The sequence below is a fragment of the Chlamydotis macqueenii genome, chromosome 10 (genome assembly GCF_036417535.1).
Source record: "Chlamydotis macqueenii isolate bChlMac1 chromosome 10, bChlMac1.mat, whole genome shotgun sequence".
Taxonomy (NCBI): domain Eukaryota; kingdom Metazoa; phylum Chordata; class Aves; order Otidiformes; family Otididae; genus Chlamydotis; species Chlamydotis macqueenii.
In genome coordinates, this window is record NC_141565.1 from 3,641,604 (window position 1) to 3,664,248 (window position 22,645).

Consider the following 22,645-nt stretch of genomic DNA (forward strand, 5'->3'; position numbering starts at 1 on the left):
TAGACCTGTCCCAGCCTGTGGGCTTCAAATGTTGTATTTGGGTTGCGGGACCACAGATGCACCCGTAGCTGCCACTAATGATAACAGTTGTCTTAATGTCAGTGAGGGAATTAGCTGCTGGTGCTTACCCTGCAAGTCCACAGCGTGGGTGATTGCATTGCAAGAGGTGCAGGCTGTGAAAGCATCTGTGGAAAGCCTGCTTCTAGGCTACCAGAGAAAAAGCCCTTCAGCTCTGGTGAGTACGTATGAGCCTCGCTTGCTTCTTCATCTGAAGAAGCATTCATTCTTCATCTGGAGCATGCGGGGCTGCTAGAATGTTTTGGCAGAACCTGGTTTTCCAACAGCAAAGAAACATGAACCAAAGCTTAGCTCTGCTCTAGATGCTGATCCTGCAGGGTTGCAGAGGAAAACAAATAATACTGAGCTCGCTTTCATGGTCTATAAACCTGTTTGTAGTAGAGTAATTTCAAAACCAATTTACAGTCAAGTAGTGTAGGAGAATAAGTGAAGGGAGGTTTTTGGGGCTTTAGATGCTTGGTTTTGTTTTTTTTTTTTTTAATGGAAGATGTTATGTATTAGCTACTGGGTTTTTTTTCTTACAATTTTTAAAATTTTTGTTGAGCTGGTTTGATCCTGCCAAGCGTGTTAAGGGAAGCTTCTGAAGGTAGTTACTGAGCTCAATAGTTTACCAAAGCTAGTACGTAATAAATCCCTTGAAACAAGTATTTGCTTGGGTGTGAGCTACAGAAGGGACGCAGAGTGCAGATTGCGTATGGAGCAGATATTTCGGTTTGAGCTAGAGCAAAGACTAGAGTCTGCTGTAACCTTTGGGTCCTGGTCCAGTCCTTGATCCCATTCTTTGGTGATTTTACAATTTTGAATGCGTGCATATTTGGAAAATTGTATCTTGTGATTATGGCAAACCTCAGTGGTTAGTGCCAATGACGATATCCACAATCAAGGTTTTATTTTTCTGACAAAAGTAGTAAAACATTACTCTACCACTTTGACACTGAGCTCCTACCTCCAGTAAAAGGGAGGATGATACTGGAGGCCGTCTGATGTGTGGGTTGTTTCTTTGGTGCAAGGAGACTGGTGTCTTTCAAATGAGCTCAGCTTTCCAACTAGCATTACCGGCAGAGATCCCCCTGCAGCCCGGGGAGCCCACGGAGGAGCAGAGATCCCCCCGCAGCCCGGGGAGCCCACGGAGGAGCAGAGATCCCCCCGCAGCCCGGGGAGGACCCCACGCCGGGGCAGGCGGGTGCCTGAAGGCGGCTGTGGCCCGTGGAGGCCCCGCTGGGGCAGCCGTTCTGGAGGGGCTGCACCCCGTGGAAGAGATGACCCACGCCGGAGCAGTTTCACGAGGGACTGCAGCCCGTGGAAGAGATGACCCACGCCGGAGCAGTTTCACGAGGGACTGCAGCCCGTGGGAGGGACCCCATGCTGGAGCAGGGGAGGAATGTGAGGAGTTCTTCCCCCGAGGAGGAAGGAGCGGCATAAAACAACGCGTAATGAACTGACTGCAACCCCCATTCCCTCTTCCCCCCTGTGCCGCTCAGGGGGAAGGTGGTAGAGATAATGTTAAGCCCAGGAAGAGGGAGGGGTGGGGGCAGTTATCTTGTTCTCTCTCTCATTATCCTGCTTGGTTTTGATAATAAACCAAGAGTTTTCCCCAAATCCAGTCTGTTTTGCCCGTAACGGTAACTTTAAGGATTTCTCCCTGTCCTTATCTCAAACCTCGAACCTTTTTCCTGGTATTATCTCTCCCTTATTCCCTTGGAGGGTGGGGGGAGTGAGAGAGAGACCACGTAGTCTGGTCCTGAGCAGGGCTAAACCACGACAGGTGCGAGCTCCTCCGTTACTTTCCCGATAGTGGGGCCGGAGTTGGTGTAGCACCTTCCCAGCTTCCATGCTTTGTTGATCAGCCCATGATTTCCATACAGGGGGTGCGGGGAGCCTGTCTGACCGGCCTGTCAGAAACCCCATTCCCCACCCCATCAACGTCCCTGTTCTAGATCTGGCTTCTGCCAGCGACCCGTTTGTGCCCGGCCTGGGGGCAGCCGTGCTGCTCCAGCGGAGGCCCAGAGGCTCTCCCCGCCCTGCTCAGCCCTGGGGAGCCCCTGTGTGACATCAGAGCCGTCACTGTGAGGTCAGAGCTGGCTGCCCACACAGCCCTGCGGCACGCAGGGAGGGAGTCCACAGTCGCCGCGTGGCTGTTGGGCTGGGCAGGCGCGCTGCTGCTGGGAGGCGGCATGGGCTTGCTGCTGGGGAGTTGGTTTTGACTGGGCAGGCCACAGCGCTGGGGCTGAGGGGGAAGAGGTGAGCGGGGAGCCTTCCTTACCCCGGAGATGGCGAGGAGAAAGGCACCCAAGAGACGACGCCAGGGAGCCTCAAATGGCTCCTGGGGGAAACAGGCCAACCAGCAGCTGGCAGAGGATGCAGCGGGGACAAGCCGCTGCCAGAGCAGGTACGAAGTGGGCTGCTCCTGCCTGTGGCGTCAGGATGCGGTGCAAACTGGGCCACAGCCTCACATGGCCAGCAGAGCACGGAGCAGGCTGGGGAAGCCGCCAGAGGCTTCTGAGGAAGGGCCTCGTGGCTCGCAAAGGCCCCCTTTTCTGGGGATGGGTGTCGGCTGCAAGTCTGGCTCCCTCTCCAGCCAAAAGCCAGCGTGCGTGCAGCAGGCACTCTTGGGGAGGTGGTAGGCTCGTGCTGCAGGGTTGGAGCCCAGCCCTGCTGCACAGGGACGTAGCACTGCACGGGGACGCCAAGGCCCTGGGACCTGAGAACGGCCCCTTCCGGACGCTGAGGGGCTGTCCTGGCTGGCCGAGGGGCGCATGGAGAGGTGCCTGCCAAGGGGCAGGTTGGTGCCGGGGCCAGGGAGCAGGGAAGGACAGGAGGAGAATCGGGCTGTGCCGGCTGGTGGGCTTCCGGAGGCGGGGGACTGCTGCTGCCAGCTTGCTTCCTGTTCTGCCAGCGCAGGCCTGCAAAGCAAAGGGTGGGGAAAGGAGAGGTGGGAGCCCCGGCAGCAGCCCAGCTGTGCTGTCCTCTCTGGCTGCAGCTGCCACGTTCCCCGGGAGGCTTCTTGAGGCTGACCTCTGGCAAGGGCCTGGGCTCACACAGCGTGGGGACGCTGGGCAAGCAGCATCTCTCTTGTTCCTCCCACAGGACCCTCTTGGCAAAGGTGCAGCTGGAGATGCCGCTTTTGCCGTCAACTGCCAGCTCAGCCACTCAAGGGCCTGCAAAGGCCACAGGAACTGCCGGTAAGCTCAGCACTGCTGCTTGCTCTGGAGTCCTTGTCGCTGAACTCAGAGAGCTGCGCTGTGCCACTGCTGTGGCCAAACGTCACCAGTGGCAGGAGCAGTGCAGGCTGCCCTGCTCTTTTCCCCGGAAAGGGAGCGCATAGCACTCGGTGCCCACGTCCCCGCAGGGAGCCGAAACACGCATGTCTGGGCATCCTAGAGAAGAGACCCCAAGAGACAGGCCTCTCTTTTCTCTGTTTCCTTTGCCCAGGGATGGTCTTCAGCCTTGCTGGCCAGCTGACAGGTGCCCTTGTCTCGCTGTGGAAATCCCTGCTGAGCACGTGCATCTTCGCCATGTACGTCCCACCTGTTTCTGCTGTGGCTGTGGGGTGAAAGGGGATGTCTGAGGGCCAGTGCAAGCAGAGGGGAGAGGGCAAGAGGTGCTCCCCAGCCAGCTGCCCAGCACTCCCCCTTGAGCGCTGAAGCTTGGGCACTGCTCGTGCTGTGGCCCTTCCCAGGGAGTCTCACTGCCACGCATCTGCCCGAGGCCCAAACTGTGGTCGCAGTAGGACAATCAGCTGCAAAACCAGACGCTCTGGTGCAGAGCTAAGTTCTTCCCCAGCTCTGGCAAGAGACCGCACAGGTCTGGGACGTACGTCCCTGGGAGGAAAGCCGGACAGGGCTCCTGCACTTCCCAGTCATGTGGAAAAACACCACCGGGAGAGATCTGAGTGATCACACGTGGGAAGACGCCCGCTTCTCCAGGCAAAAAGAGAGCAAGGACCACACCAGAAAGACTGCTGAAAAGCAGTCTTCATTTGCTCGAGCGCTTTACATCCCGGGATTGTCTTCATTCCCTTTCGCAAGCTGCTCCTGGAGCCCTTCCTTTGGGGAAGAGCTGCCGGCAGTGTTGAACCACGGGTGTGGACAGAAACCCTCTTCCTCCTGGGCGCTGCTCTGTCAGCTCTCTCTCAGCAGCAGGCTTTCAAAAGAGTGGCCTTTGGGCCTGAAAACGGAATCCACATGTGAAGGGGTTTGCTCAAGACGCGGCATCTTGACAGCCAGAGGACTCCCTCTTTTCCAGACACAAGATGCCCCTGCAGAAGAAGACGATCTTGAAAGGCCTCTTCTTGTGGCTCCCAGTGGCTCTTGGTGAGTTTGCAGGAACAAACACCTGAGCGCGACAGCCTGGCTGTGCTGGATGCCAGCTTTCAGCTGGCCAGCTTCCCTTTTTGGCCGGTATGTGTGGGAACTGCCGTGGCCCAAGTGCTTCCTGAGCATGTGCTTGACTGGGACTGGCTTTTGGAGGGCCGGTAAGACCGGTAGCCTGCCAGCCATGCTGCTGCTCTGGCCACTGCACCAAACGGCTTGCTTAGCGTGCAAGTCTGCAAGGGAAGGGTGTATGCATTTCCGAGCCGGACCTGGGGGTTGCCAGAGGGGCCGTGCAGGGGGAGCGATGGAGAGGTACCTCGCCCAGCCCACGCAGCCTGCTCCCAGTGCTCGCAGAAGCAGTGAGGGGAAGCGGGGAATAGCTCTGGGGCACCGAGCACACCTCAGGATCACAGCTGCACTGGCCCCTCAAGCCTGGAGTGACGGCTTCGCACTGGAGGTGCGTCCTCTCTCTGCACCCCACCTTCTCCACTTCCTCAGCTCACCTGCTGCACCGCCCCGCCGCCAAGGCACCAGGGAGGAGACCAGGTGACTGCAGGGATGGGGAGCAACCCTAGTCAAATAACTCTCTCTTGGTGATGGGAATTGCAGCTGCTCTTTGCTGCGGGACCTCGCTGCTAATGCAGACAGACAGACTGGTAGAGGTGAGTGACTCTTGGGAGCCAGGCACCTGCTGCAAGGGAGCCTTGCTGCCAGTGGCTGGAGAAATCATGGGACCATCTGCTTCCATGCAGGGTGACCCATAGAAGCAGCAGCTTTTGCCATATCTGCCCAGGAAAGCCTCTCCTGGGAAGCCCTGGCAGCTCTGCTGGTGGATTCTCTAACAGAGCATTTTTCCCTTCCAGGAGCTGGCACGTGGGTTGGCAGCACAGCAGAAGATCCTGAGGTAAGAGATGTTTCCTGAGCTGGAGCTGGGTCTGTGCAGAAGAGTCAGCCCACCTCGTGCTACCTGCACTCATTCTCCTCGCAGCCAGGCCTCCCGTGCTTCCCTCCTGCCTTTGTCTTTTGCTCATGCTGCTGAGGAAGGGAAGCGCTCGCCAAGCAGGGGAAGCACGTGTATCCCTGCTCCTTGCTGAGCTCAGACGCTCTCCAGAATGGATGGGCCTCTCTGACAAGATCTGCTGTCCCGTTCCTGCAGGAATACAGAGGCTTTGTTGGTGGAGCAAATCCAAAAGATGCAGCTTCAGCTGGAGTGTGTGGATCAGCAGCGGAAGGAGATCAGCAGTGAGAAGGTGGTGACCCTGCAGTTTGGTGCAGGAGCCTTGGTTGGGCGGCACCCCTGAGAAAGCACCGCTTGGGACTAGCGGTGGGCTCAGCCCGCTGAGCGCAGCAAGGCAGCCTTTGCCAGGCCTTGCTGGGTGAGCCTCTGCGCTGCACGGGCCCTCCTCCGGGCCCACTTCAACTGGGCCACTATGGCAGCCAAGGATTCCCCACAGCCTCCCCTTGGCACGCCAGCGCCTCTGGCCGCTCCAGCTGTGCGCCTGATGCAGTGGTGAGAGCCAGGCACGCTGGCGGGGCCCGCCATCGCTGGCAGGGCCTGCGCTTGTCTTCCAGCTGACCTGGAGAGCGTGGAGGGTGTGGAGCAGGGTGCCAGGACACTTGTCAACACACCTTGGGGCCACGGCTCTGGCTGTGGCCACAGATACTGTTCCTCGGTCTTCGTGGCTCATGTCAGCAGTAGAGAGTCTGTCAGCTTTGCAGACAAGGCTTGCCTTGCCTTTCTGACACTGACCCTGTGCTACTCTGAGGTGCTAGTAGCCACGCTGAGCTGCCCGCTGATGTGGTCCTTTCCTGTGTTTGTTCATGCTTTCCCAGGAAGGGCCTGAGACGGCTCCAGACGTCTACGCCGGGATGGAAGACTGGGCCCTGAAAAGCTCCGGTATGGACTCAAGCAGCTCTGTCTCCTTGCCCACCGCTTGTCTGGAGCACTCCTCAAGGGAGGCTGTGCTCCAGGCGCTGCTCTCCAAAGCGGAGGGGGGCCTTAAATGCTTCATGAGGTCCAAGAGCAAGGCTGTGGCAGGGTGGCTCTCTCAGACACCCTCCCAGTCTCTGTGAGAGAAGCCGTCACCAGGCGCATGGATGCTGTCGCTGCCCTGCGCAGCTGGCATGCCCCACCAGCGTGGTGATGAGGACAGGACTGACAGACATGGAGCTGGCCGGTGGCATCAGAGTCTGAGCACCAAGTCCTCCTAATCTGCGGCCTCTTGCAGCCACCTGCTCTCCCTTCCTTACAGGTGCCGTCATTGACCTGCAGAGAACTTCCAAGACCTACGACTGCAAAGAGCCTTGGTTCTGCAGGGCCTTACGGTTGTTTCGGAAAGTCAAGCCTCCCGATACTATTTTGCAGGTATGGTAGCAGAACTCCTGAGGGCGGGTTTCCTGCCTTCCTGTGAACTTGGGGACTCACAGCCGAGGATCTCCCCTGAGCCCAGTGGTGCTGCCCAAGCCCACCGTGTTGATCAGGTTCCTGCAAGCAAAGCTGGAACACAGGGCTGGGCTTGCTAGCAAACACTGGTTGCCCTCAGGAGGGGAAGAGAGCGGAACTGAGCAGAACTGCTGAGTCTTGCTCACAGTCTTCTGTCACAGCTGGGTGAAAGACCTTCTCCCTGTGACCCCGTTTCCACACTCATCCCTAACAGTCCCTTTTTGGGGGTGAGTAGCAGGAGGTGGGTGGTGGCCTGCAGAGCCGCTGGCCAGAGAACTGTCTCGGTTCCATTTCCTCACACGCGCCTCCTCGCGTTCCAGCTGAAGTAGACCCCACAGACACACGGGGGGCTATGCTTCAAGCTCCATGAGCAGCTGCGCTGGCCCCAGTGCTCTCTCACACTTCATGCATGTTGTCTTCTGGTTGCAGCCAGATGTTTCCCCAGGAAACTGCTGGGCTCTACAAGGGCATCAGGGCCAGGTGGTCATCAGGTTGCCAGCACGCATCCATCTGACGGCCATCACCGTGCAGCACATCTATAAAGAAATCTCTCCATCCGGAACCGTCATCAGCGCCCCCAAAGACATGGCTGTCTTTGTAAGTCTGTGCCGGGCACTCCTGCTTGCCATCTGGCCCTGGGGGAAGGCCACGGCAGGGACGTGCGTGCTCTTGTGCACCCTCTGAGGCTTGTGTCCCGCTCTCTGCGGAGCACTGCAGCGCCCTAGCTGGATACTGCAAGGAATCAAGAGGTTTCATCCCTCTCAAGACTTATTCCGGGCAAAGCAGCTCAGGGTTCTTGGCCAAAACTCAAGGCGGAGGCTGAGCTCCACCCTGACCAGTGCCAGACTGCTGCTAGAGCTCCAGGAGAGGCTGGGTAGATAACAGGGCTGAGGCAGCGCCTACGCACCCTCTTTGTCTGAGCTGCTCTCCTTGTGCTTTGTTCCCGAGGGAGTGGATGCAGATGGAGAAGAGGAAACTCTCCTTGGGACGTTCATGTACGATGTGGAGAGAGAGGCCAGTCAGACCTTCCCCCTGAAGGTACGGGCCACACGCGGGGGGCAAGACGCCAGGGAGCCAAAGAGCTTGGCCTGCAAGTCCATGGCAGGGAGAGCGCGAATGCTTTCTCCCTGGGCACGGGGGCCTGGACCAGTGCTGAGATGGACCTGGTGGGCCTGGGAGGGCTGAGCAGCATGCCGTGGTGGTAGCAAAAGGACAGCAAGGACAGAGTCACGCCCGCAGGAGCAGCTTCCTCCTGAGCAGGAGCAGGGCTGCCAGGGGGAAATGCGTGGATTGCACTCTCGCTCTTAACACCTCTGTTTCCTTTTCCCTCTTTTCTTCACAGAACGTGCCGTTTCCCAGAGCCTTTTCCTATATCAAACTTCTGGTGAAGAGCAACTGGGGAAACCCAGCCTACACCTGCATTTATCGAGTGCAGGTGCACGGGAAGATGGCTGAACCAGAAAGCCTCCACTGAAACCAGAGAAGAAAAAGGAGGACAAAAAGGCAGCCCGCAGGTGGGGGTTGTGGGGCGACCTGTTCTAATCTCACTGAGCACACTGTAAATGCAACTCCACCAACACTCAAGAAACTTGAGCTCTAAACAGAATCTAGTGTAAGAATTAATTATGCAAATTAAAAAGTATATGCTTTTAAATGTATTTAAATGTAATGACCCCAAATTCTCACTTAATTAGAATTATTGTTTAAGTACCACAGTTTAGTTTATTTCAATGTAGCATTAATTAGTGGAGGACTCATGTTATTTGCTTTCAAAACGGCTTCCAGCCTCCTACCTGAGCCATGTTGTTGCTGTAGGGTAACATGCTGCAGGTACAGTCTGTTGGGTAGGTAACGTCTTCGTTTGGGTCAAAATTTTCAGTGAGGTGGGAAGAGAATAAAAGAGAAGAAGAGCAAGAACATTTTTCCAGAGAGTTCTTTGATAGCTTGGCATCAAATGTGAGACAAAACAAGCTGAAATCTGTGCATTATTGATCGATACTTGCAGGAGTAGCTGTGGTACAGACAGGTGGAGTTAAAATACTGGAACCTATTCAGTGTGGGCGTTCCTTCTTTTGAGCCCTTTTCTCTTTTGGTTCTTTGTTGATGACAATAATACGTATTCAGCCAAGCAACAGATGAAATCTTCACTTAAACCGCTTCTGTCATAACTGTGGTTTGTGAGTTTTTCATCAAGCAACCGCTAGTTTATCCTCTAGTTTTAGCAACCGTCACTAACTTACCTCTCGTCATCTTCCCGTTAAAATGCATACAAAGGAAGAAACAATTATTAAAGGATATGAAACACCGGGAATTAAGAACTGTCTATCAGATTCTTTTTCTCTCTAGTTGCGCAAAATTCATCTGGAGAGCTTTTCCCTTTTCTACCTTTCTCCAGTGAATAGTCATCATGGCACCGTCTTGGGGCACGGACAGGAAGTTGGGGTTAGACGAAACGATGTCTGGAACAATTTCCTGAAATAAGACTATATCCCTGCTGGTGTTCCTGGTGAGAAAAGAAGAAAAACCTGCACTACAGGAGAGAAGACAACTAGCAAGGAGACAGTCCAATGCCTAGAGAGCAACGGCTAGTGAACATCCCTCGCAAAATGCCTCTCGGACCTGCCACGCCTTCCTGGATACTCCAGGCATCACCCTGGAGTCCATCACGCCTGCTTTTCAGTGTCTGATTCACACATTTCACCGGTAATCTCTGCTGCAGCAAGCCGAATCTTCTGGAGCTCTGACAATGCTTTGGCAAAATCCTAATAATAAAAAGAAGGGAAAGAAGCAGCAAGGGGGTGGCGGAAGGGGCAAAGGAAAGAGTTGAACGGTTGCACACTCAAAAGGAGGAGAAGAGGAGATTCAAATCATAAACACCCGTACTGCTGAGAATTTCACTAAAGGCAGCGGCAGTGGCTTTACCATCCAATGATCGGTATCATCCAGTCTCTAACCAGCCCTGGGCAGAACAAAACCTGCGATGAGAGAACAGGGATGCAATGACCGATCTCAAGAAGTATGTGGTTGATTAAACAATTCAAGTTTTTGCCTTAAAGCTATTAATGGCCCTGAAAGAATTAATATCGGCTAAAGTAAATAAAAAAAAAAACAAAACAGAGGAAGACAGCAAGTGGTAAAAAGTTAGCACCTTTCCATAAACTAGCTTAGAAAAAATAAATTGTTTCAGTAATTAACAAGTTGGGTAATCCTAGTAAGCTCTACAGATTTTTACCTTAAACAAAAAATCTAAGGTGCAATTTGAAATGACTTGGTCCTGCATAACGGAAATGATGTCTTTTTCTGGGGCACCTTCACAAGGAGCAGCTTAAAAGGGCTACAAAAGCCCCTTCAGTTAAATGACAGTGGAAAATACTGCTGTCGAGTATTTCTGATTGTGACCAGTTTGGCAGTCTGTGTACACTTGTAATAAATACTACAGCAAAAACTAAGCATCTAAAACAACATCAGACTGAGTTAAGAAGTTCAAGCCCAAGTTACGAAGAAGTGCCTGTAGCCACCAACACACAAGGAAATACGGAGACTGAAAACACAAAAACGTTGCGTGTCCACAAAACCCTTTCCCCGGTGTCTTAGAGAGACAGAAACTGTCAAAGGGCAAATGATTCAGTGTTTCAGTATTAGAAATACTATGATGTCTGTTCGTACCTCTATAATAATGGGATCCAAAAAGGGTTCCTAAAATAGGTGACCTTTGCCATTCACATGGACTACCATGTCTGGGAGGAAGAATGCCAGGCAACAAACGGCTGCAGCAAAGAACTCTTCAGAGCAGGACAGTCACAGCGAAGAAGCAGAGGGAAAATGAACTTGCAGTCTTTCAGTTTTTGTATTTTTCCTAGGGCCTGGGAAAAGTGGTTGCCTTCCTCTCCGACATGCATTACTAGATCATTGCATGCTTCATGCAAAATAAAACGGGTGTTCCCTATCTTCTCTAAGCTATGGAGTTTAAGGTCCACCTGAGCAGAATTACTTATTTCCTGCAGAGAGGATTCCAAGCGGCCCCTGACCACTCTATAGCTGTGTGACAATTTAAATAACTGACTTCAAAAGCAGAATGAAGTAGCACAGTAAGGTAAGCCAAATCTCTCAGCAGTCAAAATCTCAGCTGCTAAACTGCTGTCTACATACAGTGATAACCAACTCAGCTGTTCCCAGACACCAAGCAACTAGGCTGTCTGAAAGGATTTCAGTTTGAATTTTGCCATGGCGACTGATGTGTTGGACAACAAATGTGAGACAGGCCCTTCTGACATCACTAACTTTTTAGTTTCAGTGAAGCAAGGTAAAAAGTTACACTGTGCTTTTCACACACGCACGCGCACACACTCCCCCACACACCCCACTTCTTCCACGTGAGCTTCTGCCTGCTCAGAAGGTTGGCAAAGGATCTGCAGAAAGCAGAGGTGAGACCCGTGCTCAGGGCAGGCAGAGGCGGTGGTGACGCACGAGACAGACCTGCAACCTACCGCACAACCTGGAAACTGCTCCGCAGGGCAGAGCCCTCGCTTGTCCTCAGCGCACAGGGAGCCGCGTGGCTGTCAACCTTCAGTAATGCCACAGAAAGTGGTACAGCGTTACTGTGGTACCAAACTACTGTGGAAACAAAACTGGGTTTTTTGTTTTCATCCTTACGGGTCTGACAGAAACCTCCTTCAGAATAACAGAGCTGCATCCTTCCTCCTCAGCAACAATAACAAATTCCTGTTTGGCCTTCTGCTGAAGGTTATTTTGCCATAAAAAGGAGTGGGTTTGCTTTGGGGTTGGTTTTCTTTTGGTGGTTTGGTTGGTTTGTTTGTTTTTAAAAAGTCAAGATACTACGCAAATAGTAAAGCAGAAAGGTTAAGTAGTTCTAAAGAAAAAGGACGCCTTTATTATACTATTAAAAAAAAAGCCAATAGCTTTCAACACTTTCGCTTCATCTCAAGGTTCTTGAGACGTACTTAAAATAACAGAGCATAAGGGCTGAAGTTGACTTTACAGATCAGATACGCCGTGAAGTATTATTAAACTCTGAAGAGCTAGCTCAACAAAAAGCCATTTTTCTAAATGCGCATAAATGTTCCACTGATGTAGGGTATCAGACCACATAGACAGTATGATAAAATCCAAAGGAAAAAACTCTTAGTGTTTCCAGTAATTATGTAATTCCTGCTTTTCTTACAACACTTTTGGAAGCTACACATACCTGTGAAATTGCAGAGCTACCTGGTAAGGACAGAGGCGCTCTACGCTGTAAAAGCAGTTCTACGGGAGACTATGCACCAAAAGTTCCTAGAAGAACTACCTGTTTTATGAGTGCTCTTCATAGGTTTATAATCTCTGCTTTTTTTTTCCTGGGTTAAAACCTCTGTGTTACATCTGTAGTACAGATGTGTAACAATTTTACAGGTGGAAATGAAAACTGATGTGGAATTCCTAGACAGACAAAACAGACACATTTAGCGAAAAAAAACCCCATATTCCATTCTTTGCAAAATCGATCGATTAATTTTTAAAACTCTTCTCAAACTCACCTAACTGAAGTCAGTGAGGCCTTTAAACAACAACAATAATAATTAAAACACCCCTAACCCAAACAAAAGCCATGAAAAGGCTGATTCACCAGGAAAGGTATTTCTAAACTACATGAAGTATGTGCAGGACACTCACGTTAATTTTCACTTTCATCAGACACTTTGTTCTTTTTTCAAAATGCACAATTAGGTCCAATATTCGAGCACTTCTACGATCACTGTGGAGAAACTGGTAAACATTAATTTGCCAAAATAAAATTTAAAAAAATAATCTAGTAAAACATTGAAAGAAAACGCAGTCACAAACGGAATTATAACCTCTGGAACATGTAATAATGAACGAAAGTAACAGAAACAGACTGACAAGACTGCGTAACTTTAAAAGGCAATTAAAGCCTACATATTAAACTCTCTTTACCTCTACATACCTCAGGATGCTTTGCAATTTCTATTCAAGTCAACAATAATTGCACTCGAGATAAAGTCTCACTATCCAAATTCTACAGTCAAGCACATATATTTGGTTCCTGCGCTGTTGTGTGCATTCATGCGCCTGTTTCCATATGTAAAAACTGGCATGAAAGAAGACTATACAACATTTTCCTGCAAATGAAGGTGCGCACCAGGTAAAAACATTACTCCACATGCTAAAAAAACCCAAACCTCTTGATGTCTAAAGTACTGAGACGTCTAGAAACTTAAAAGTGTTCATATAACCATAAAACTTCTCATAAAATCTATAATTTTTGTCAGCTGCTTGCATTAGTCAGAGCCAGTCATTTTCATTTAAAAAAGTCCAGATGAAAACCATTAAATGAGCACTTCCCAGCTGGGACTTTTCCAGTGACAACATAAAATCTTCAGAGCAGCAAAGCTTACTCTGCTACACTGAGCCTGGTGCAAAATAAAGTTAAAATAGCAGGATGTGCTGGAGCCCTAAGCAGGTGCGTGTTTGGATAGCTTACACATACACAAATATTTACAGAAACACGTCACTCCAGGATAAAAAGTGTCTCTGCACAAACGTAAATAGGCTTACCTTCTCTGGGCCAAATTTATATACGGCAAAATCTCATCTGCGAGGCACAGAACAGCGCTAGAGCACAAGAGGATACTCAGCTATGGCTTTGGAACCTGTTCATGACGTTAAACCACTTGTCACGCAGCTCGCACACATTCAGGTACTGTCACTGTGATCCACTGCCGAGAGCGGAGCTGCCGTCCGCCCGCCGACCCCGCCCGTTCAACACGTGCACTTCACCACCCGTGCCCGAGCGGCCTCCTCGCGTCACCGCACTCCTGCTCCACCGACTCTTCCACCCAAAAAAAAGCCACACGTGACTGAACAACAGGTTATTTTAAATTTTCACTCTACTTCAAACTGTGCTAAGCCATCTGAGAGCGCGAGTGCTGTGTAGCACCTGTGGGCTCCCTGCCTCATTTATGACGGGATTTGTAAGAGTAGGAACAGAGGATTTTATTTAGCAAGAAATGCTGAGAATCAGAAGATAGATATTGCAAAACTTCCCTCAGCAGAAGAAATCCACACCTGGCTTCCTGCGGGCGCCGAGCACGCCAGGGTGAACGCAGAGGAGCCAGGAGCCCAGCCTTTGCGAGGTCCTGCTGTGGAACAGGGAGCCCTGGCCCTCTTCGAAAATCTCACAGGGAAGGACCGCGGGCCTCCTGGGGCTGCGGACCACAGCAATCGCCACAGCAGCTCTGCCGAAAACCGCCAAGCCAAGGCTGAGCCAGCAGGAAACCAGCGGTTTCCAGCGGTTTCTTTCATTAGAATTTCCAAAGGATACATGTACACAAACACTCTGGGTTACAACGAATGTCAAATTTTCAGCCAAAAATGGTTTTGTCACAAGTCTCCACCACTCCTGCCACCAAATTAAAAACCATAAAAAGAACGAATTTGTTATGCAGTTCTGGTCAGTTGGATTCTTTGCAGCTGTTGCAGAACTCCCACACGACCCAGAGCTAGCGAGCCGTGCTCGCTGATCGTGTGCCGTGCATTCTCTGGATCCAACCTGAAACTGCCAGACAGGCTGAACGCTCACAGCTACAACTGGAAGTTAATGGGTGCTGGAGCCTGGAACAGGAAAAAGTACTGTTAACACATAAAAACTTTCAAAAGGACTGACAGTATTGCAGCATTGCAAGGTGACACTGTTCAGGATTCTGGGTCACAAAAACATTAGATTCGCTTTTTTAGCTACCTCAGGAGAAATGCACTATCACTGACCTGCTGACATCTCAGCACAGAATCACTCCGATTCCTTCGCTTTGATGCTGCACAACACCCACACAACAGTGCCGCACCAAAACGTGTTATTTCTGAAACAAAAACTACAAGCTCAGATTTCCCCATCCCAGATTCTACTACAGAAACTGTTACTGCAAAGAAATTACTTCTAAAAATTATCCCTTGCTGCTGCAAGAAATTCAGTATTTTCAGAAACAAAATAATTACTTTCATTAATACTGCTGATGACATTTTGGCAGAAGCAATCAATGTAGGTATTGCTGTCAAGCTGGCACTGGTGACCGACCGCGTAGCAGACTCACGGCTATGGAAACAGCTCAGCTTCACTCTCCGATTATTTTCTAAGTGCGGGGTAGCAGGGTGCTTCCATATTGTGCATTTTATGTAAATCCAGCTTCATGGAATGACCCCCAAACAGAGAATAAATGTGTTCTCACTGCTCCTGCTCTGCCTCCTCTCACACCTCACCCAACCAGGAGTAGAGGGAGGCAAAGAGAGTGAACAATTATTTGAAGAAAAACACAGTCCACCCTATCTCAAACTATTTAGTCTCATCTCTAACAGCTTTTTCATTAGGGAGGGGGTGTCAAGTGGAAAACAAACCATTATGACACACAACAGTTTGGTGGAACAAGGCTTTTGAAAGATTAGACTTGATTCTGGCTAGCATGAAGTTAATAGCACTCTTCCTGGTAACCTTAACTGGAAGCTACTGTTGATACAGGAAAGTGTAATGCACTTCAAAACAAAGATGCTTACTCTCTCTGTAGGGATTAAACGCATCTCCCACTTGGAGTGAACATAATTTATTAAAGCCTGAGTTAGACCAGCCTTTTTACTTTCATTTACATGTAATGCTGGCATTCCAATAAGACAACTCAAAGCGACAACGAAAACCAGAAATACAATTGCATGTAGTTATTTGTACTAACAGAGAAGAGAACCGACATATGCTCCACCTGAAAGCCCACAAGGTAATTTGTTAGTGTACACATTAATTTAAAGGTTCTAGTAATGCTTCCCTTCAGGAAAATCTTCCCATGGAGAAAACTGGAATTTACAGAGACTTCCAGATACTCGGTTTCACTTTGCTCTAATTTACAAAGAATTATGGTGACGGAGCAGTAAAGAACAAACTTACACAGAACAGCAATAATCTGAAACGCATTAATGCAACATCTAGAACACCCAGGTTCCAAACCTGACTGGGGATAGTATTTGATTCCTCCCCCCAAACAACTTAGTGCATTTTGATGTAAATGCAGTTCTTTTGAAATGGTCAAGACTTAAAGACCACAGAAAATGGACATGGATTGTGCAAAGGAGTTCAGCAACCTGCTGCCCAAGCTGTTCTAGATTTTACTCCCAAACCAGAATACGTGGTTGCACGCCCTCAGACACTGTCACAGCAGTTCTGCAGCAGAGGCTCCTGGCCTTAAAAGACCTCTCAACTTTCCCTTGTCTCAAAACTAAGGTGGCCTGAAATACCAAGGAAAACAGTTACAAAAATGGAAATTTCTCTCAGAAAGGTAGATTTACTGAAACTCTGAGAAGCCGATTGTTCATGGGCAGAAAATTGCATTTCTGCAACAGAACATCCTGTAGAGAATGCTCTGCCGTTCAAGCAGCAGCTGTGAACAGTGGAGATGCGATGGTTTAATTTCCGACTGCAATACCTCACTGATGTCACGAACCGGCTTCTTTGCACGGCTTCCTCTCTAAGTGCTTCTTCCCCAAAAACGGGGCTCCTGCTTTCTTCCTCCTGGGCCACTGCTTTCTCTCTTGCCATAAGGAAGAAATGAAGAAGGGCGGTGGCACTCAAACAATTAGAATGTCTTTCCGTGAAAAGAGTAACAATAGAACAATTTCTACTTGCCATTTAATAAAACTTTGTTAATTAAAAAACCAAACAAACAAAACCCAAAAACCCCAGGCACCTTAAATAACCTTTTAGATGAGGCAGGAATACACATTCTTCCTCCACTCCCTTCATCACAGTTTCTCAGGAAAAGAACACTGGTTTGAATATTTCCTTTCATCAACTCAGAATTTTAAACAATAAAATAATCATTTTATTGATCTATTTTTTTAATTTGATGGAAAGTAAAACTAGCTTATAGGTTAAGACATCACCTGAGAAGTAAGACAGCTGCGTTCACAGTCACATGATGTGGTGCTTGTATTGCTGTACACATCCTCAGTGCTGCAGCAGCTACAGAATCCCAGACTGGTTTGGGTGGAAAGGGACCTTCAAAGCCCACCCAGTCCAACCCCCCTGCCAGGAGCAGGGACATCTCCAACCAGATCAGGTTGCTCAGAGCCCCGTCCAAACTGGCCTGGAATGTTTCCAGGGATGGGGAGCAGGCTTCTCTTGCCAGCTAACCTACCCCGCACGCACCGGAGCCCCGCTCCGGGGAAAGCAGGGCATCACACGGATACCGTCAAGCCAAGCCTTCAATTTAATGCTGCGCAACACAGGGTTAAATACCCAGACACCCGCTGCGCACGCGAACGCACCCGCCCCTCTGCACCCATGGACCCATCCATGCCCGCCACGCACCTACCCCTACACTCATGGACTTATCCGTGCCTACCACGTACGTGGATGCACCTGCCCCCTGCACTCCTGGACTTATCCGTGCCCACCACGTACATGGACACACCTAACCCCTGCACTGATGGATTCATCCGCGTCCAGTGCGTGAGTCGCCACGGACCGCCCCTCCAGTGTACGTGCATCCCTTCTAACGTTACCCCACAATGGGGCATCCACCGCCTCTCTGGGCAACCTGGGATAGTGCTCCACCACTCTCAGAGTAAAAGTTTTCCTTATGTCTCATGTAAATCTCCCCTCTTTTAGTTTAAAACCATGACCCCTTGTCCTATCACAAGAGGCCATGCTGAAGAGTTTCCCCTCTTCTTTCATGTAGGCCCCTTTGGGTACTGGAAGGCCGCTCTAAGGCCTCCCTGGAGCCTCCTCTTCTCCAGGCTGAACAGCCCCAGCTCTCCCAGCCTGGCCTCACAGCAGAGGTGCTCCAGCCCTCTCATCATCTTCCCGGCCTCCTCTGGACCCTCTCCAACTGGTCCACATCCAGGATGACACTGGCTTTCTGGGCTGCAAGTGCACACTGCCTGCTCATGTTGAGCTTCTCGTCCACCAGCACTCCCAAGTCCTTCTCCTCAGGGCTGCTCTCCATCCATTCTCCACCCAGCCTGGATTTGTGCCTGGGATTGCCATGACCCAGGTGCAGGACCTTGCACTTGGCCTGGCTGAACTTCATGAGGTTGGCACGGGCCCACCTCTCCACCCTGTGAAGGTCCCTTTGGATGGCATCCCTCCCTTCCAGTGTGTCGACTGCACCACACAGCTTGGTGTCATCCCATAAAACACGTTCTACCCATTTTACCTTGGCAGAAGTCATGACAGTCATTTCAGTGCCCCCTGCCAGCAGGACAGCCTGAAGCCATTACTCTTTGTAGGGTTTCAGAACATAAGTGTCCTCCTCTTCTCTGCAGATCTACTGAATAACTTACATGTCCTGGTTCTGGCTAGGACGGAGTTAACGTTATTAACAGCACCTGAGCTGGGAGGGGACCTGCAGCTGGTGGCCCCTCTGGCTGGGCACACAGCTGGGGTAGGTCACTCCTTAGCCAACAGCTGGGGTCAGTTTGCCCAAATTGGCCAAGGGGCTGGTCCATCCCATGGGACATGGTGCTCAGTGTGTGAGTGAGGAGGGTGCTGAGGGGAGCCCCCTGCTACTGGGGGGAAACTGGGCTTCAGGATTTGCTGTGAGCTGTTGTACTGTATTTGTTTTCCATCTCTGTTTTGTTTTCTTCTGTTCCTTCTCTTCAGTTTATTTTTTATTTCATCTCAACTCGTTAGTTTTGCTGCCTTTTCTTTCCCAGTTCTCCTCCCTGTCCCACTGGAGGGTGGGGGGGTGAGCGAGAGACTGCATAGCTTGGTCCTGGGCGGGGCTGAACTACGCCACTTACCATTACGTTGGAAGCTTTTTGATTTGTCTTTGTAGCTTGCCCTTATGAGGAAAGGTTGGTCAGAAAGAGGTCCTTTGCCTAAATGAAGCAGTCGTTGGAACAAGTTAACACAACTTATCTGCACACCGATTTTGTGTACGTGCGTTGCCCAGAGAGGTGGGGGGTGCCCCATCCCTGGAAACATTCCAGGCCAGGTTGGCCGGGGCTGTGAGCAACCTGATCTGGTTGGAGATGTCCCTGCTCCTGGCAGGGGGGTTGGACTGAATGGGCTTTAAAGGTCCCTTTTCACCCAAACCAGTCTGTGATTCTATGATTGTTGGCATGAACTGCCCCAAATACTTCTAGAATCCAGTGGTGCTGAAAATAGTTGAGTCACTTCATACATTTTTCACAGTTCAGATTGATTCTTAAGATACTTCAGAAACTACAGTTTCATATTATGCAATAGTCTCTTTTTGAGACCTTTGAAGTTTTTCTCTACAAAAAAAAAAAAGCTCATTTCTCATATTTCTTAATATCTTTTTGCCTTTACAAACTTTAAATGCTGAAAGTACAACATGGAATAAAGCTTACTGAATGCACAGCCTTGCCATGGTCAGGAATGTACGGGATTAAGACAAGCAGCACTAAATCACGCTCGCCGATACGCTTCCAGGGGATACAGCTCTGAATAAACTTGACTCAACCTTCAGCGGCTCTGCTGTAAGACAAGGCACTCCAAAGACAAAGGACAAGCTTCAAAAGCCGCTGGGATAGTCACCTCTAAAAATGGCAACTCAGCATTCATTATTGACCTTCTTTTTAAAAAAAAAAAAAGGTCTTATAAATCCTTGTACCATCTACATGCCAAAAAACTTTGCATCCAGCACCAAAGGGCACCTGCTGTCAAAGAAGCAATACCAACAGCTTCACGAACTGCAGTGCTAAGAGGTAATTCTCCGAATATCCTTAAAAGCTTCAAAATAGTGAGCAAGCAACCTTATTTTACTGCTTGGAAATCCAAGGTGCGGTCCCTGAACTTGAATATATTATGGTCACTGACTCCGTGAGAAGATTATAAAAAATCAGAATCCTTAAAATCTATTTCAACTGACTAGTGTTTGTTTAGCTTGAGACAGAAAGGCAGCACAGTGCACCACAGGCAAAGCACATTTTCCAAGGAGAAAAAGTCTCTTTTCTGAGAAGGAATCACACAGTTTGAAACACAGAAGAGCAGCAGGGTATAAGCATTTTTCTTTTCAGCTACAGATGTGGCATGCAATTGTAATACCAGTGGGGTTTTTTTTCTCGAAAGGAAAAGCAATCAATATTTTTCCAACTAAATCAAAGCAAGGTTGATGACGTTAGTGTTCAACTTCCCCAATAACGGGGAGGTGGGGGGGGAGAACCCCAACACTTCTCAAAATAATAGCTGAAGAGGTCAACTGGACATTGTGTTTCTGTGAACCACAATCAGAGCGCTTGCAGCTCGGCACATCCACCAGAAAGGATTAACAAAGACTCTAAAGTGCCACCAGATAAATCTTAAGCCATCCAGTTTGTTTTTTTTTTTTTTAATCCAGCAATATTAGTATCAAAACCACAAAACATACATTGCACACAATAAACAATAGTCGCTAACGTTGCTGCATTTCAAAAGCATAGGAAAGAAATTGTTTTGAATGATAGGCTAAGTTATCACAGTTAGAGCTAAGATTTACGGGAGAAGCATTAGCTACTGCATAAAACTGGAGGAGGCTAAAACCAAAAACCAGCATACGCCAATTAATCTTGCAGCACGACGACACGGTGCTAAAATGAGACTACTAAGATGCAAGTGTAGGCAGAGGAATAATTTGTGTTCTGTTCATGGGCTTTTTTTCCTTAGGGGAGGGAGAAGGGAGAAAAGGAGCTGCAAGGGCCCAAACAGAAATTTAAAAAAAAATCTTCCCATGCCCTTTTTCATACAAGGTTGGAAGTATCCCACAAACAGTCTTCAAAATACGTAGGAACTGCTCGTATGAGCTAAATTTAGTTGCATATGGCGTTCACAACATATGCAAGTACAACTTCCCCTCTTCTTCCCGAGGGCAAGCGCTTCACTAAGTGATCTTGCTCTCATTAATCTATATTCTCTGTAAAATTTCTGAACAATATTGTATCATACGGAGAAAGAATCCATTTGTCATCTGAAGTCTTGAAACCACGTTGTCAAAACAAGAAAGCAAACTTTCCACTCGCTCCTCCCGCCTCCGTAACTCTCGCCCTGTGCTGAGGATCAGTCGCCAGCAGACAAGACATGCCTGTTATCTGAGCTAGGGCTGAGCGCCAGCGCGAGAACACACACAAAACCCCTGTCTTTGGAGAATGATTTCTGCAATTCTCATCTGGGAGAACAAATTCTGTCACAGAACAGAGAGAATTAGTATTTATTATTAACATTTGTTTTCCTCCTTCCAAGGATACCAAGTACACTACCCCTTAATTATTCCGTTCTACTCTACATCCTCTTTTCCAGGATGTTGCTAATCATCTGCAAATAGGAAACCTGAATTCTATCTGCAAAATATTTCAACTTCATTAATTTACTTACTACCAGAATAAAATTAACACTAACTCCTCCTCTCTCCGACTCCCACACATCCTCCTGTCTTCGAAAGCCGTGCGATCTCCTCTGCTCCTCCCCGGGGTTCATGAAATAAAGCTCCAGTCCACCTCCCAGAAACCCTTGGGCGGCTGTTTCTCAACATGGCTACAACGGCCTCACTATTCCAGCACAGCAAACAGTGGAAATGCTGACACAAGGAAACGCAGTCAAGTACAATTTCTCCAAAAAAACCTCTTCAGCGGACAGTGGGAGTTCAACTCGGCTGAAATATGGAGGCATAATGATGAGTAACAGACCCATTTGAAACACGTGTGACTTTCAGAACGACTCAAAACATCAGCAATAACTTCAGGTTAATATTCCCACCACCATCACTGAACAATGGGCTTTATTATCTTCATGCAATCATGTTTTGCTAAGATAATTACGACAAAAGAAAGAAATCAAAAGTGGCAGCAACTATTCCTTACACGGTCAGGCCCCACTGGCTAGATCCGAGGAATTCTACAGGAAATGCAGAACAGAAAGCAGCAGCAGTTATCCTTTCTACTTCATCTGCTGCTCACACAGTAATTAAACAGAAGAAAATTAACAATGTTGTAACACCAACTTCTAACTGAACCCTGTGCAAGTTCCGTGTTCAGTCTTACCCTCAAAATGTACAATTTCTGGAAAACCGCCACAACCAAACACCATCTCCAAGTCCCTCAGAGATCCAGTGCCCCGTTTGTCACCTAGAAGTGATCAGCAGGCCCATCAAACAGGGGCCCCATTCCTACCAGTAATGCTAATTAAAAATTGCAGATCTGAGCCAGCCAGATGCTCAAAGCACAGTTGTAAAATAAAAATACATTTTCACAGAAACATCCGTAGAGTAGAGTGCTAGATTTCTGTCTTTTCTGTTCTACTAAGGCAAACAAAAAATGTCCAAGTAGGAAATTACAATGAATCAATGAAAAAAAAAAATTATGCAAGTCTTGGGGAAGTATCAACTATTCTTCAGATTAAGCTATTTTTTAAAAATACGGGTAACTGCAAAAATCTTTATTTGGAATGTAACATGGGGTACGCTCTCTCTTAAATATATTGTGTATAACCTGAAAGTTGAGGTGAGTTTTTACTTAACATAACCAACACCAGGTTTTACTTAACATAACCAACATAACCAGTTGACCCAGGGAACTGCAGGCCAGTCAGCCTCACCTCTGTGCCTGGCAAGGTCATGGAGCAGATTCTCCTGGAAACCATGCTAAGGCACATGGAGAGCAAGGAGGTGGTTGGTGACAGCCAACATGGCTTCACCAAGGGCAGATCGTGCTTGACCAGTCTGGGGGCCTTCTATGACGGGGTTACAGCATCGGTGGACAAGGGACAAGCAACGGATATCATCTACCTGGACTTGTGCAAAGCTTTTGACACTGTCCCGCA

At 49.1% G+C, this 22,645-nt stretch overlaps 2 protein-coding genes across 2 annotated transcripts in view; one reads left to right on the forward strand and one right to left on the reverse strand.

Moving 5' to 3' along the window:
* ATP2B2 (ATPase plasma membrane Ca2+ transporting 2) overlaps window positions 1-22,645 on the reverse strand; it is a 441,468-nt gene that overhangs the window by 345,029 nt on the left and 73,794 nt on the right. The window lies entirely within an intron of this gene.
* On the forward strand, window positions 5,279-8,308 carry LOC147599457 (SUN domain-containing protein 5-like). The gene is made up of 6 exons (XM_086755834.1): window positions 5,279-5,295; window positions 6,225-6,288; window positions 6,644-6,756; window positions 7,264-7,431; window positions 7,783-7,872; window positions 8,177-8,308. Exons 2-6 carry the CDS (start codon window positions 6,261-6,263, stop codon window positions 8,306-8,308), a joined length of 531 nt encoding a protein of 176 aa, XP_086611960.1. The 5' UTR covers window positions 5,279-5,295; window positions 6,225-6,260.

Coding starts and splice junctions, on each gene's coding strand:
- LOC147599457 (XM_086755834.1), top strand. CDS start 6,261: ATGGAAGACTGGGCCCTGAAAAGCTCCG. Junction 6,289..6,643: donor CTGGGCCCTGAAAAGCTCCG/GTATGGACTCAA, acceptor CCTTCCTTACAG/GTGCCGTCATTGACCTGCAG. Junction 6,757..7,263: donor CTCCCGATACTATTTTGCAG/GTATGGTAGCAG, acceptor TTCTGGTTGCAG/CCAGATGTTTCCCCAGGAAA.